Source organism: Dipodomys merriami, unplaced genomic scaffold, assembly GCF_024711535.1.
Source record: "Dipodomys merriami isolate MVZ:Mamm:240054 unplaced genomic scaffold, mDipMer1.0.p SCAF_31, whole genome shotgun sequence".
NCBI classification, from domain to species: domain Eukaryota; kingdom Metazoa; phylum Chordata; class Mammalia; order Rodentia; family Heteromyidae; genus Dipodomys; species Dipodomys merriami.
The window spans coordinates 15,853,631-15,871,072 of NW_027204604.1; the positions used below are offsets into that span (position 1 = coordinate 15,853,631).

Consider the following 17,442-nt stretch of genomic DNA (forward strand, 5'->3'; position numbering starts at 1 on the left):
GAGACTCCTATCTCCAATAAACCACCAGAAAACCGGAAGTGGCGCTGTGGCTCAAGTGGTAGAGGGCTCTCCTTGAGCTGAAGAGCTGAGGGACAGCGCCCAGGCCCAGAGTTCAAGCCCCATGACCGACAAAAAAAAAAAAAAAAAAACAGGAACCACAACATTGAAAGTGGGTGAAAACGGGTTCCTTGAAGAAAGAAGTTATAAAGTTCTACTGTTTTAAACATAGAGCATAGAAAGACATACATACATAAATAGACACAGTGTCTGTGGTATTAAATTTCTCAGAGGGATTAAAAAGATGTCTCAAAAGACTCTTTGAGGCTGGTGGCTCACATCTATAATCCTAGCTGCTCAGGAGGCTAAGATCTTAGAATCATGGTTTGAAGCAGGTCTGGCAAGAAAGTCTATGAGACTTTTATCTGCAGTTATCACCAAAAAATTAGAAGTGGAGATGCGGTTCAAATAGTAGAATGTTAGCCTTCAGCAAAAACAAGATCAAGGACAGTGTCCAGGCCCTGAGTTCAAGCCACAGGGTGGGAGGGGAGTTCTTTGAGACAGCATAAGGAAGGAAATGTTGAGAATTATCCATCTATATGAAAACCACAAAATTAAATCATACAACCAAAGGATAGACCTCTGAAAACTAATCTCTCAAAGTTCTAAATATATGGAAAACAAACAAAAAATTTAAAATATGGTAGGTATTTCAGAAAAATTCCAAATAAATCAATGTTGCATACCAACACTGGTCAATTTTTCAAAGTAACAACATTTTGCCAGGCACTGATGGCTCAGGCCAGTAACCCTAGCTACTGAGCAGGCTGAGTCCAAGGATCGTGGCTCAAAGCCAACCCAGGTAGGAAAGTGTGTGAGACTGATAATGAGCAAGAAGGGAACTCTCATCAGAGGAGGAAGGGGGGAGAGAGGAAAGACAAGCTAGTACACAGAATTTCAAAAATATTATGTCAAATGAACAGTGGAAGGAAGTACATTTTCAAAAATACTCAGTGTTGCCATTATGATTTCAAAGAAATGACACAGGCTGGGATGGTAGCCAGTGGCAAATCGCTCGCCTAGCAAGTTCAACGTCCTGAGTTCGATCCCTAGTACAAAAAAAAAAAAAAAAAAAAAAGAAAAGAAAAGACAAAGAAGTGACACATACTGAGAACACAGACTATTTTCCATGTATGATCATCATTAAACCTGGAGAAAAGTCCCCAGAACTCAGTGCACTCTTCTGTGAAAGCCTGGAATAAGGGAGCCGGATGAGGTGAGAGGCAAGAAGATGGGTCCTGAGGGCCGAGCACAAGAACCTGGACGGAAGTTCTAACGCGTTTGTAAGAAAATAAAAGAGCTGCCAAAGTAGGCTACCAGCATAGGAACGCCACGGAGTTGAGCTGGGAACAGTAATGGAGCTCTTCAGACAAGTAACACAGCCTTAAAATAGCGTTAGATGAGAAAATTCAATAGATGATTGGTTCTTCAGGAATTTTTAAGACTGGGCTTATGACTCAATCAGCAAGGGAAGTCATCTGGCTACCCATAGTTTTAAAATTTTTTTCTTGTGAGCTCAGAGATGACTTTTTTTTCAAAGATGAGTCATGGCCTTTCTTTTCAGCACAAGTGTAACACATGAGGAGAATCAGTAACATGTCTGAAATGCAAGTACATTTCTTCTCACAAAGGTTTGCAGACATGTTCTCTAATTAAATAAGCTAAGTATAGCTTTATAACATCATCTCTCTCTTCTATAAGATAGTTACTGTTTAAATTAGGGGATGCCACAGCATGCAAAGTCTGAAAGAATACACTGTTTCTTCCTACAGCAACTTCAGCGCAGTGGGGCAGCGTGTAGGCAGTGGGGCAGGGTGTAGGCGGTGTGGGGCAGGGGGGAATGATATAACTAAGACTGGATGGCAATCTGATGGCACAAAATAACTCCTGCCTCTTCAAACTTCCAATCCCCAGAAAGGAAAGTATAGTCAAGTAGGAATGGTTTGGATGGCACTGTCAGAGACCTAAGAAAGCTTTTGTTCTTCCTCTTTCCATCCTTCCTTCCCTTTTCTTTCTGCTGCTAGTGGCAAGTGTGACTAAATATAATAAAAATCACTACAGACAAGACTGGCTCTGGACTCTTCCACACTCATAATCAGTGAGAAGACAGAAAAGGGAGCCAAGGACCTGCACACGAATTCCTCAAGCCATCCATTTCCAGTGCTCTACTGTTTGAGCCATACCTCCAGCCCTTTTCTGCTCTGGTTATTTATGGGCCAGGCTGACCTGGACCAGGATTTTCTACCACAAATGAAAAGACGGGTACTCAACACTGCATCCAGCTTTGTTTTGCTTTGATTTGTTTTTCTGTTGGGAGGGGGTGTTCTGGGATGGCAGTCACAGGTCGCTGCATTCAGCTAGCAGCTGAGGTGGGGTCTTTCCAATCTCTGCCTCCCAAGTAGGTAGGATTTCAGGCAAGAGCAACCAGAACACAGCCATCCTCCAATCTCTGGCAAATGGGCTTTTTTCAATGTTGAGTTTCTAATTGTATTTTGAAATATTGAAATTTGAAGATTATAACCTTACTTGAGAATCTATTTTCTCAATACTCAGAGATTCACAGTAGCCATTTGATATATTTCACAAATGCATTAAAGAGTTCTTTAGGAAAAGAGTAATCATTCCAAAAATCATTTGTTTCAAAATACAAATTACTGCATTCTATGTTGCAGATTCTTAAGTAGTATATTAGAAGAAGGAAATGAGGAATTCTTACATTGTACTTGTGACAAAATAAGTGAGTAATTCTGGTAACAACATTCAGCATTAACTAGTGGCGCTCATGATTGCTCTATGGCTCTTCATCTCTATTAAGCCACAAATGAAATAGGAGTTCTTGAAAAAGAATATCAGGAAAGACACCTAAGAATACCAGAATTACTGTTTATAATAGCCAACAACTGTCAACAGCCTAAACCCTGGGTGGTAAGAACAGAATATTATATAGAAGTGAAAAGGATAAAATACAGCCATGTGACTTCAACATGGATTGATTGCTCAAAGATTATATTAGATAAAAATGCACATATTATTTTAAAATTATATATTAACTTATTGTATTTATACTCTGTATAATATCTACATTATACACATGTGTTTCACTTAAAGAATGAAAATTAGAGCATGTAAGTACAGGCACTAGGTTTCAGTGGGACAAGAATATGAGGGTTAGGGCAGGACTTAAGAAGCAAAGAGAAGGAACAGGAAAGGTCAAACAAATCTAAAAAATATAGAAGAGCCCAGATAGGAGAACAAACTGATCCACAATGCTACTCATTAAATACAGAGTCTAAGCTGGGTCCAAGCGGCTAATTTTACTAGCCTCACTTCTCTCCCAAGTGAATGAAGCTCAACTCATCCTTTTTTCAGTTGCTGCCAGTGTAGCTTGACTGCCATTTGCTAACTTCAAGCACTACATTTTATGAATGAATTTTCCACTGTGATGCCTACAGAGGTAGAACTTCAGTTGAGGATTTCATGGCTAGTTAAATGTCCCCTTGGAAGTGATGGTGACAACTTAAAATCTACAAGTGAGGTTCATAAAGTTTCTAAGAGCATTCCAATTATTGCTGGATATAGGTGAATAACACTGACTTTTAAAACCTGGAAGTCATGTTAAAACTGAAACTTAGTTTCCACTCCGCATTACTCTTACTTCAAAGTTTTAAAAGGCAATATTCATTCTTTCCCAGCATTCTCTACTTTCATCCCAGGAATACTTTTCTCTACCTAGTTGTCACATATGATACTTTTATGTGGATTTATATCATTAAAGTCATCTTACCTGCACTTTCTTTAAAGCTACTGGAACTCCATCCAAGAGACAGGATGCTCTGTAAACTTCACTAAATTGTCCACGACCAATTTTCTTCTCTATTCGAAAGTTGGCTAATGTATTATAGCCCATATCTGGTCGTAAGGCCTTCTGTAATTTAAAACAGAAAAGAAAAAGTCAGAAAAGAATTTTTATTTATTTTTTTATTGTGAAAATACTGTACAGAGGGGTTACAATTACATGGGCAAGATAGTGAGTACATTTCTTATCAAGCATTATAGCCTCTTCCTTTGTTTACCCTTCCCATCCCTTCCAAGCCTTCCCCTGCCCCCCCAAGAAAAATTTTCAATCACATAAAACAGTCACCATTTTCGCTTACCAAGACGATGTCTAGGAAAAGCCTACAAATAGCTAATGACAAATATTTATTGAACAGCTACACCTGTTGGGTACCTTTGTATATACTTCAGGACACAGCAGCAGACTCAACAGACAATAATCTCTGCACCTAAGGAATTTACACCAAACTGGAAAGGGTAAGACCACAGAAAATCAAGGAAGGAAGGCGCACACTACAGAAAGATAACAGGGATATTGAAATGTTAGATAAGAATTACCTTATCTTTCCTTTACAGAGAGTAAACTAATCTCATCCAATCTGACATTTCTCTGATGTTTATTGTTTAAATAGACCTTTTATGTACCCACTTAGTCCAGCCTGCCAACTAACACTTGAAACACTTTTTAACTTCCTGGTTGTTATTTTTTTTCTCTAAAAAGAAAAAAAATCTACTAAAAGGAACTTTACCACCACATCATCACCTTCAGAAATAATATTTTTATTGTTTTCTTTGTGGAAAAAGCCATTTTCTCTTGAGTGATTATGTGCCAGGCCCAGTGCTAACTGCCAGGGAAACAGATGACTCAGACATGTTTGGTGCTCTTAAGTAGCCTAACCGAATACGTGGAAGAGGTCGTGCACTGCGCAGGGCAGAAGGCACCATGCATACGCAGTGGTGGTCCCTATGTGGAGACAAAGCCCCAATTGCCCATCTGATCTTTCGTTCGCTTCTCTGTTAGGCTGGCTTGTTGGCTCCCTCACCGAGTTAAACGGGAAGTCATGAACAGTCAGACCCTGTCTACCACTGAGGTCCAGCTACCCTCCAGCAATGCTATTACTGCTCTTATGTTCCCCGTGGCACTTGCTTTAGTATCTCTCCTGATAAAAATGGTCAGTGTAGGTGTCAGATGCCCTGCTCCCATCTTTCTGGAGTTTTTCTCAGGTTCCCGAAATGTTGGCCAGTACACCTTCCAAGCCTTTAGCAGCCGTCTTCACAGCCCTGTGCCCTCTCTGCTGAGCCAGCCTCAAGGAACACAGACTCGCAGTGGGGCACAACTTGTCCCCTTCTGAGAGGGCTGACTACTGGAGCCTCGGTAGTGCATCTGATGGCGTTCAGCACTTAACTCTGAGGCCTACAAACAAACCTGTGTCAAAGATGACAACCCCATATCCTGCCCTATGCAGAGGGCTGTTCTGATACGTGACATATACCACATTGATCCCTAGAGTACATTTTATTTTGTCACCTCATATATCAGGTCAACAAAAACTGCAAAATTCTGCCTTGGAAATCTGTAATTCAAACACAAAGTATCTCAAAAAGTGTAAAGGACGAACAGTAATTTCTGATAAGATACATTGCTTTTCTTCTTCTGAAAGTCCAAACTGTTATCAAAAATACCATTCATTTAACATCGACAAAATAACAATAATACAAAAAAATCTAAAACCTGACTTCCTAAATACAAGATCATGAGGTAATTTTTATGATGATATAAAACAACTACTACTACAACAATAATGGTAGATACTAAAGTAGTGACCACAGCTCAGCAGAGACACACATTAGGGTTTTGTATTTCACCTAATTCAGTTTTCATGCCGTGGAACTTGTATCTGCCTGAGTCCCCAGCAGTCCACGATACACTTCCAAGGTCACTAACCAAAACCACCCCAGCAAGACCCAGCATCATGGGATCTACCTCATGATCCACAGATATTTTCAAGTTCAAGTTCTTTGATTAAATATAAACTGATAGCTGGATGCCAGTGGCTCATACCTGTAATCCTAGCTATTCAGGAAGTTGAGATCTAAGGATCAAATTGAAGTTCAAAGCCAGCCCAGGCAGGAAAGTCTGCTAGACTCTCATGTTCTATTAACCAACAAAAAGCCCAAAGTGGAGCTGTGACTCAAGTAGTAGAGCACTAGCCTTTAGCAAAAAGGCTCAGGAATGATGCCCAAGCCTCAGGACCAGCATAAAATAATAACTACTATTATTATTACTATTATTATTAATTAAAATAAAGTGAGAGGATTGGGAACATACCTTAAGAGGTATCAAACCTACTTAGCAAGTACAACATTGAACCACTAAAAAATCTGAGAAGAGATACATACTAAACTAATTTTAAAGTATACTATAAGAAAAGCTTGTGAAAGGGAAATAATTCCCACGTTGCTCATGAAAAGGCTTCTTGTTGTCAATGAGTTTATAACTGCACGTACTTAATAAAGGAAGTATCTCTCAGATATTCAATGGGTAATAATATGCTCAAGTATTTAAACTTTAAAAATAAATTTTATTTTAGAAGGAATGATGTGTTTTAAGCTGCCCAGGCTTTCCTAAGTGTAGACATACATACATATACACACAGATGAGAGAGACAGACACACTGTGATAGTATGTAACAGCCAAGCATGAGAATCCTTCTCCCATTTACGTAGGGACCACTCTGCCTCCTGATGAAGACTTGTCAGTCTCCACAGTAAATGGAACAGCGTCATATAACTCATACACTGGAGATCTGACTGGGAATCCTATCTTCTGTCTGCACAATAACCTGACAAATATTATCGGGAACTGCTAAGGCACTGTGACAACCGCATGCTGAGAGCAAAGTCTCACTAATGTGTTTTGGCATGCAGGTTTGTAATCACACATTTACATATGCAATGACCTACATTTGCATGTCAGATCACACACTGTCTTGGTCTATTAAGACTGGGCACCTCCCTGTGCTTGGCGGCCAGAGTGGTGAGAGAGGGCCAGAGGGCGGTGTTTTTTGGCAGTTGAGGGACGAACTGCCACCAAGGATTAGGTTGATATAGCCTGAGCATTAGACACTTCATTAGACGTAATCTGTTTAACAGTGGGCAGTGTATGTAAACTTCACAGCCCATTTGCGGCACCTTTGTCCCCCCATGGCCTTTCTTCAAAGGGCAGTGTGGGTGAATGACAGCTTGTCTCATCTGCTCCCATGTCCTGTCACCCGGCGAAGATGTGGAGCGCTGCCGTGAGAAGGGGCATAGCTGCACATCTCCCACTACCCTAGGGTCTCTGCCACACCGCAGTTTGTGCAAAAGCAGCTCCTATAAGAGGAGGGCTCCTGTAGGAAATCATCAGGGAGCAGTACATACACTTCAGCAATGACTGTGTGATACTGTATCCATCCACCCCCGCTTCATTTTATTGAATTAGGTCCCTCAATAGAGAGGGACCAAACAGACCTAACAGACAGAGCATTACATTAAGTGTTTTAAATAAACGATGGTATCATTACTTGAGTTCCACTCAAAAATAGAACAACTTGTAGAATATCTGATTATCCACCATATGTATGAGACAATAGATAGAGATGTATATGTACATGTATTTATAGATACATGTCTGTATCTATTGCTACAGCCATTCCTATACCTATACCATATTAGGTTAGCACTTTACATTATTCTGAGAATAAGTCAGCCAAAAAATGAAATTTAACTTCATATGAAATAGAAAACAAGAGGTTTTTATTGTTGCTGCTTTTGTTTCCTTTTTGTCTTGTGTGTTCATTGTCTGTCTTTAGGAGGGGAAAGGGGTGCACATAAATGCAGGGACAAAGGGTAAACAAATGCAGCACTGGTACTCACTAGACATTCTATTGAAAATGAACTGTACAACTTGTAGGTGGAGACAGGAGGGAAAACCTGGGAGAGAGCGAGGGAAGGGATGACATTGTCCAAAAGGAATGTGTTCTTTATCTGAAATATGTAACTGGAATCCCTCTATCACTTGTGATAACAATAAAAAAATTGAAATAAAATCGCTTTTTTGCTGTTCTCCATTTAGAGTCTACGCAAGTCTCATTCTCTTCTGAAATGCACAAAATGGCCTTTGTATCTGAGATGAATCACTTCAAGGATCTTCATCTTCCATGAGGTGAAAGCCTTCCTCTCTTCCATTCTAAAAAGAGGATGCGAGGCCTTCTCTGGGACAGGATGGGCCTGGGGACCCCACGCCCCAGAGTTGCACCTTAAATGACACCATATGTGCTCTGGCCCCTCCCAAGACATTGCATTGGCCTGTTCTTCCAAAGAGCCTCTCTTTCCACACGAGACAAACTACTGTGGCCTGCTCACATCAGGGGCAGCTATATTTGCTGGTTCTTGCCTTGGTACTAGCAGAGCAACTGACAGCAGTCATGCAGCTCCATAGAGTCCTTCAAACTCAGGCCCTGTACTAGGGGATACACCACACTTCCTAGCCTCCGATGATTCACTTCCACTTTAAATATTTGTGACTCACTATACAGTGGATTCCTCAGAGACAGAGATCAAAATTTTTGTTTGTACTTAAGTGCCATGAAGTAGACAAATATTCACTAACTTCAGGGAATGTATCTAAAGAACTTAGTGAATGTGTAGAATGCAGGAGATATGAAACATCTAGGGCTTGACAGTAATCATGGATCCGTTCTATGTACAACCTAGTATGGGCGCTGGATAGTGCAAGAGAAAGAACATGGGGCCTACGACACCCTTGCCTCTACCCCCTCCCAACAGAAGGAGGAACCCTAATGTAAATGCAATTGTTGGTAATAAATCAGAGTGCTTTCTGAGAGGTAAGATCAGCACTGAACCCTGAACATCCTTCTTGCTCAAAAACCTGATATAGGCATGGTTCATGTGCTCACAGAACTCAGTAGAAAAGCACACATTCTAGGTGAGTCAGCAAGGTCCAACTCCTGGTTTTCATCCTTGTTTTAAGCTGGAAAAGCCACGCTGATCTCTTCTGGTTTGGTGAGCTGAAGGAAAGCCTGTGCCTGGGACTGTGTCTTGGTGAGGTGGTAAGGTAGGAAGTAATGAGCAAAGCCAGGCACTTCCCCTCCCACATCTCAGCCGTGACAACTTTACAGACTGTGTTCTCACGCCAGCGTGCCACGTTCTCATGCCAGGGCGCGGTGTCCGGCCCTTCCTCAGTCCGTGCCAGGATTCCTGTGTCACACATTCTGCTTTGTGCATTCTAGGTTTCAAGACTAGAATTCCTTGTTAGTCTCAACCTTGATTTTCTTTCTAGCTCCTCCTTCTCTGAGCCATGATTAAAGTCTGTCTTTGTTGCTAGACTTCATATATACCAGCAGCATACTCACTAGCGATTCCAGGTGTCACCCAACCCTGGATTCTGCCGTCCAACTGAGTTAATGCACTTTCACATGGATTATGTTCCTGGTTTATGAAAAGAGCCTAGATGCTTAGTTACAAGGCTACTCTGGTGGCAACACAGTGTCATTCTATCCATAATCCTTTTAGTAATAATTAGGAGAAAACAGTATGTAAAACCATATTTTGTGAAAATTACATTATCTGGTTGGAATATGCTAAAAATTAAGTTTAAAATAAACTGAAAAGCAGAATAATGGGCTATGGCCCATAGAGCATCGAGTTTGAAATCACATGACCTCCTGACAGATTAAAGTTGAAGAGTCCAGGGCTAATTAGGCACTCAGTGGCTTCCAAAGTTACTTATAAAGTACTATATGCCCGATACAAGTGTTTTAAACACTCATTTTTGAAAAGTCTCAAAATATAAGAGGAGTGATAAAAATGCATGACTAGATAAGTGGGTTAATATTATTAATATTAATAGTATAATTATATATAATAATTATAATATAATTATAATTAATATTATTTTTAATACTAGTAGCTACAACACCTTGCTTAACAGAATTAAGCCTGTCCTTGAAAGTGCGAGTATCACACTTTTATGGTAATGTAATAGTACCACACAATATTATTCTTCAATAATAGTTCTTGAGCTATCTGGGCCTACATATACTAACAGGCCATATGATAAAGCATTCTGAGATCTCTTAAAGAAAGAATACCCAGAATTATATATGGCAAGTAAGAAACTCAAGTCTCAAGAGACAAAGCTTTGTACAATGACAAAGATCTTTTGAGTCCTTATTAATGAATGTCTTGTTGACATAAATGCAATCTAGCCATATAACTCTGGATCATACAAAATAGAGACTGCAATTAACTCTGGTATATCAGCCTCCATTTACTGTGCTCTCTTCCTTTAAATACTTCTCATTTTAAAATAAAATTCATTCTGTGTCCTACTGGCTCTTATTCTCACATGCACAGTCACTCTTAAACAACTAATAACTTCCTAGAACTAAGTCAATTTCTTTAATTTGCTTTCTAAGTTGAGGGGCATTACTGAGTAATAAGATAACTCAGCGAAACGTTATGAGAATTCTCTCTGGGAAAATTACTAGAGTCACAGCGTGAACTCAGTAAACTCCCCAGAGAAAAAATTATGTCCTAATAATTCCTAGAGGTATTCTTATCAGTGATCTAATACACAAACCAGTATTAATTAATTCATAGGGTTTTCATTATTACTGCAATTCATCTTACTACTAATTTTCACTCTACTTTCCTTATATTAATAAATTAGTTTATATTTTTATATTAATATTGTTGAATTTCCCCCAAATTCAAACATAACAAAAGTTTAAAATCACCTTCAATTTTATTTGGCAATGAGATTCATACTATGATCTGTTATTTTTTAGAAGATGCTGCATCAGGTGCCAGAGGCTCACACCTGTAATCCCTAGCTACGCAGGAGGCTGAGATCTGAGGATCAAAGTTCAAAGCCAGCCTGAGCAGAAAAGTCTGTAAGACCTTTATTTCCAATTAATCACTAAAAAGCCAGAAGTAGAGCTATGGCAAGGGTAGAGCACTACCCTTGATCAAAAAAACTCAGGGACAGCTCCCAGGCCCTGAGTTCAAGCCCCCAGGACACACACACACAGACACACAGACAAGACAGACAGACACACACACACACACACACACACATACACACACACACTGCTGTACTAACCTCCAAACTGCAAATCAGAATGATTTCTGACAATACCTAACTATCACATATTATTTTCTATAGTGCTCACTAGGAACCAAAATAAAATTAGGAAAAAAAATGTGATATAGGAACTGCAACAGTTAGAAAATCTACACGCCAAGACAGTTGGTGGCAGTGTGTTCTCTGTCTTCACTGTGGCTGTTATCACCACCCCCATTTAACAAACACCGGCTTACACACACTGGTTCACTCACCCTCCAACCCCTGCCTGGGAAACAGGAGACCTACCTTGTCGATCCTGGCCACTCTGACTTGAGAGTTCATGCTCCATGCAACCATCCTCAACAGCATCCTTCCATTCTGTCCAGCTCCTCTATGTATTTACTCTTCCCCACAAAGGCCGACGCTCCACAGGGGACGGCCCTCAGCCTTCTTTGCTCACTTTCCTCCATCACTGTGGACAAGCTGCCTTATCAGCCCATCTCCCTCCCTGACTAGTTGTAATAGTAGCATCAGTGAATACCAATGGAACAGACCCAGAAGTAAAACCACGAAGTAAACAGCCATCTAATTTTTGGCAAAAAAAAAAAAAAATGTATATGCTAGCAAAAAGACAATCTATTCAACAAATGGTGCTGGGAAAACTGGTTGTCTACATGCAAGAGACTGAAGCTAGACCCATCTCTCTCATCCTATACAGGTCAACTCCAATGGATCAAACTGAAACTCTGAAACTACCATTGGAAAATATAGAAAGAAGTCTGACAGACATAGGTGCAGGAATAGGTTGCCAATTGCCTTGAAAATAAGAGCAAGAACTGACAATGGGACTGCCTAAAATTAACGTTTCTGCAGAGCAAATGAACCAATCATCAGACTCCAGAGACAGACCATAGAAGGGGATCTATTCAACAGATGAAGGATTGATAGCTATAATACTCAAATGACTTCCGAATATTAACAGTAAAAGAACAAACCCCAATTAGTAAATTGGCAAATGAACTGAACAGATGGTTCAGAAGAAAAAAAAAATGCAGTGGCTAATAGAAACCTCTCTCTCTCACACACACACACACACACACACACACACACACACACACACACACACACACACACACACACACACACACACACACACACACACACACACACACACACACACACACACACACACACACACACACACACACACACACACACACACACACACACACACACACACACACACACACACCCACCCCTCTTGGAGTATTACTCAGCCATAAAGCGAAATTCAGTCATTTGTAGGAAAGTAGATAGAGCTGGAAGTCTGCACATCAACCCAACTACACAAAGCTCATGGAGCCAAGTACTACGTGTTTCACTGATTTGTGGAATCTAGACCTAAAATGAGGGTGATGCTGTTGGCAATACTACTAATAATAGGACATGAATACAAAAGGGGAAATTAGTAGGAAGGAGGAGGGGAAGGAAGAAGGAGTGAAGGAGAGGACATGTGCATGTATAGGGAGAGCATAGTGAAACCCACCAAAGCTGGAAAAGCAGGTAGGAAGAAGAGAAGTACAGAACACAGGGGGGAGTGAGCTGGCTTAGGGCACACTTAAAGTGTAACATAGTACTGTCATCTTTTTGTTGTTTTGTTTCCTTTTGGCCATGCCAGGGACTGAACGTAGGGCCGTGTCCATACTAGGCAAGTACTTTACCACAGAGCTATATTCTCCAACCCTTGGATTTTTTTTTTTCCCAGCCCAGCCTCAAACTTAAGATCCTTCTGCCTCTGGTCCCCATGAAGGGAGGCATACAGCCCCACATCCAGCACCTCTGAGTTCTAACACACATATGGACTCATTCAATGTTGCTCAAACCAATTACCATACAAAACTGTGGTCTTACTCTAAAAAGACTTTCTCCACTGAAGACACACCTAAAATTCCACCTTTAGAATTCTAGGCTAAATTCTGAATCACATGCAAGTTACTATTCTCTTTAAAAACATAGATCAATTTAGAAAAAAAAAAAATCCTATTCACCAAGTAAATACACAGCATACATAGCAATTAGAACTACCCAGAAAAAAAATAAATTATTTCATCAGTCATTATGAAACCTCTATGTCAGGATTTAAATTCAATTCCAAATAAAGTTGGAAAGCTAGTCTGATTACATCTTAGCCTACACTACTGTGAACAGACTACTCAAACAGAAATGTCAAGAAAATCGGCAAAAGAATTTTCCCTGTATGTTCATTATTTTCAAAACCACCTACATTTCCTAAGACACTTTTTTTGGGGGGCAGTACTGGGATTTGAACTCAGGGCCTGTGCTTTCCAGGAAAGGGCTCTGCTATTAAGCCACACCCAAGCAAGCCACTTCCTGGAATTATGAGGAACTCTCACTACAAAGTATTTAAATGTGAACAATCAATCTAAATTCAAAGATAACTCAAATATACCTTAAATATTTTTTTAAAAATTCATGACAGTTACTTAATATTCTACATTGCCACAGTCATCTAAAATAACTGTAAAGTAAGTGAAATTCACATGCTACATAATAAAGTTTGATCTATTATTAGGTGAACAGATAAAAATTAATGTCCAATAAGAGACAAATTACCTACTCAATAAACGTTTGTTGATTTTCCAGTGCTGTTCTTTCATTGATATGAAATACTACATATACAGGAGAACAACACACAACAGTTTATTCTTGTCTATTAAAGGCATGCTAGTGTAAAAAGCCCACCATAATCAGTACTTTTCTCAGTGTAATCTTCTTATTGTCTTCCAAATAATATATTTCCTCTACTACAATATTTTCCCTAGGGTCTTTACCATAAAACCCCTTCTATAAGTAATATGCAATATAATGAGCCTTTAAGCTCATTATGTCTTGTTAGTGACTAAGTCTCCCCGAACACCACCTGAGACCACCAGCCTACCACCTTGGATTCAGAGATGAAAGAAAGCACCCGACGATCAAGATATGGCTGATGGGTAAGTCCAAAACAGGGAACAGCACAAGACACAATGGGAAGTCAAGGGCAATCGTGACAGAATTTCCAAGCCGCATAAAAAACAGGGAATTCATCCTAAATGAAGTAAGAAGCCAGAAGCAACAATGAAAAGAACGTGATAAAATGTTTATTTCAGGAAAATGACATCGATGGGAAAATGAGGGGTAAGGAAACCCGTTAGAGCTGGTACAATAATCTGGGACTATAGTAACAATAATCTAAGTGGGTAGTATGAGACTCTAGCTTGAGCACTCAATGGATAGTAGTAATAATCACAAACTAAAGCACCACCCTAGGCAAAACAGAACACATCTCATTTTGAAGAATAACCACTTGAGAAATGTATAAAAATATCAAGACACAAAGTAACTGAGGTAATAGGACCAGCTAAGTAATATCTGAGGAGCTAAACATCTGGCTTGGCATCAGACAAAGCTGGGTGAACCCCAGCCCCACCACCCACTTGCTCTGCAACCATGGACAACCTTGCTAATTAATGAGAGCTTCAGTCTCTTCATTTGAAGAGTGTGAAAAATAATGTTTTATATGGCGGCTGTTAGAATTAAATGAGACAATGTATTTGAGAGGCTGGCACAGGGTAGGTGCATTATAAAAGCTAAGTCATCAATAGGTGCTGGTTGCAGGAGCCAAACTATGACCTAGGATGAAGACACTAATGCTGAGCGAGGTTTTCAGGTTTTCAGCTAATGTTAAGGGTAATGAGGGGGTCAGAAAAGGGAGAGATCCTTCAGCTGGATGGCATCAGCCTTGAGCTGCAGTACAGCACACGGCCCCACACTTCAGGAAAAGGGGGAGCAATCTGAGAGACATTCTTCTATTCCTACCTCCTAATATGGGGGGAAAGACCTGTAAGAATAAACAGCCTCTGCTTCAGAGAAAGCAAGGAGGAAAAAGCAGCCAGCAAGAGGGTGGGGAGAAGCTCTAAGAACTAATGTGGGTGGTTACATTTATAATGAAAGAATAATTCTGAAGATAATTATGTATTTTGATATTCATTGAAAAGAAAGATGAAGAGCTGAAGCCAAATTTGTATTTGTTCAACGAATATTTATTGACTAGCTAGTATGTACTGTCCTGGGGGTGAGCCAGAGCCCTTCTAGTCAAAAGAGATGAAAAATGGTGAGCAAAATAAAAAGTGACAATACATTCTATGCAAAAAAAAAAAAAATGGCAGGGCAGGCATACTGTGGGGTAAAAGGTTCACTTTAGAGAGAGTGATCCAAAATGATATTTAAATAAAGACTTGAGCCGGGCGCTGGTGGCTCACGCCTGTAATCCTAGCTACTCAGGAGGCTGAGATCTGAGAATCGCGATTCAAAGCCAGCCCGGGCAGGAAAGACCGTGAGACTCCTATCTCCAATAAACCACTAGAAAACCGGAAGTGGCGCTGTAGCTCAAGTGGTAGAGCACTCTCCTTGAGCTGAAGAGCTGAGGGACAGCGCCCAAGCCCAGAGTTCAAGCCCCATGACTGACAAAAAAATAAAATAAAATAAATAAATAAAGACTTGAAGAAAATAAATGAACAAACCAATTGAAAACTCTACCAGAAAGTGTTAAACAAATATGGTTGGACTGAAACTTTTTAAGCTTCACTGACTGCTGTGGTAAAGATGACGGACAGCAGTGGGGCAAGACCGGAAGCCAACAGACAACCAAGAAGACTCTGCCAGGCAGGTGGCAGACACGGGGGAGGCAGTGAGTGCCAATTCTACGCATATTTTTAGAGATAAAGTCAAGGATATCTGATAAATACAAAGTCAGAGAGAAAAGAAGAAGCCTGGAATGTGTTTGCAACAGCAACAAAACAGATTCGCACCGAGACACAGAAGATTGGAGGCAGAAGAGCTTCAAGGAAAGTTATTTAAAGTTCTTTTCAGACACACAAGCGTGAAGGCAGACAAATCTGTAGGCAGGCACTGGGTATTTGACATTGGAAAAGTCAGAGATCCAGGCTGAGATGACTTCGAAAGACCCCTGAGACCAGCAAGACAAGAGAAAAATTAAGATGCCTAGAAGCCAAAGAAAGAAAAGGTTCAAAGGAGGAGCGTGTATGATCAACTGCGTTCCCAGGAAGCCAGCCAGTCACCCTGGGTGGACTGAGCACGCCAGGTAACAGCCTGGGCAGGAACAGCTCAGGCCTAGTGGGGGAGAAAGCTTTCCTGGGGTAAATTAGAGAGAGAGAGGAGAATTAATAAGGGGAGAACTATAGATAATTCTCTCTAGGAACTGTGTATAAAGGGAAACAAAGCAACTTCAAAGGCCACTTGGGCGTCTTTCCTTTCTTTTATTTTGCTTCACGGTTTCCACTGGAGACACTGGCATGGTAGTAACACTAATGGGAAGGATTCAGAAGTTGCTAAACTTAGTGGGGACAGAGATGGGAGCTGGCACTCCTGGGGAAGGAGGGGGCGCATGTGAATAGCTCACAAGACACCCGCTGGGGAGCACAGACATGATAGGAATTGAGAAGTTATTTTCTGACTGCTTCCAAGTTTTTCAGGGAAACAGGAAGCATGGGAACAGTATCACCTGAAAGTTAGGTGGAAGGTGCATACAATAGGCAGGTTAAGGAGAGAAAACGGGAAGCTGGAACGTTTGGGAATAGAGCGAGGTCAGAGTTAGAAGACAAGGATGTTTCTGCTGAGAGGCACAGCCACTAGGAAGGTTCATGGTTGTGAATTAAACTCTGGTAAGAATCCTTCCTCGGGGCTGGGAAGGTGGCTCAGTGGTAGAGTGCTTGCCTTGCATGCATGAGGCCCTGGGTTCAATTCCTCAGCATCACATAAGCAGAAAAGGCCGGAAGTGGCACTGTGGCTCAAGTGGTAGAGCGCTCACCTTGAGCTGAAGAGCTGAGAGACAGCGCTCAGGCCAAAATCAATCCAGAAGAATCCTTCCTCAAAACAGCTACTGCTCCTTCTCCTGCATTCATATCAATAGCTATCCAAGGAAGAAAATCATCCAAGGAAGAAAATCATCATAAGGAGAACAGCTTCCAACCTTCTACAAAGGCTTGAACCTAACATCTATTCCTTAGAAGGCTGAGTCCTAGTGGACAAAAATTCTGTGGGGTTCCATCTCCAATTTACCAGCAAAATGCCAGACTAGAGGCATGGCTCCATTGGTAGATATCAACATGAACAAGAAAGCAGAGTATGAGTGTGAGCTCAACCCCTGGTACAAAAAGAAAGGGAGGGAAGGAGGGAAGGAAGGGAGGGAGGGGGAGATGGAGACAAAGACAGAGACAAAGGCAGAAAAAAGTCATCCAAACATACAAGTTATACTGGATGCAATTTGACAAATAATTTCACTAAGTACTTATTAGAAAACAAAATAAGCTTCATGGTTCTTATATCCCAAAGAATAAATC

At 40.7% G+C, this 17,442-nt stretch overlaps 1 protein-coding gene across 5 annotated transcripts in view; it reads right to left on the minus strand.

Annotated features, from left to right (window-relative positions):
- The window catches only part of Nek7 (NIMA related kinase 7), a 124,995-nt gene that overhangs the window by 50,112 nt on the left and 57,441 nt on the right, over window positions 1–17,442 (minus strand). For all 5 annotated transcript variants that reach the window (XM_070041883.1, XM_070041884.1, XM_070041885.1 and 2 more), the window contains exon 3: window positions 3,842–3,982. In XM_070041883.1, coding sequence (XP_069897984.1) covers window positions 3,842–3,982 — 141 coding nt within the window. The remainder of the gene's footprint in view (window positions 1–3,841; window positions 3,983–17,442) is intronic.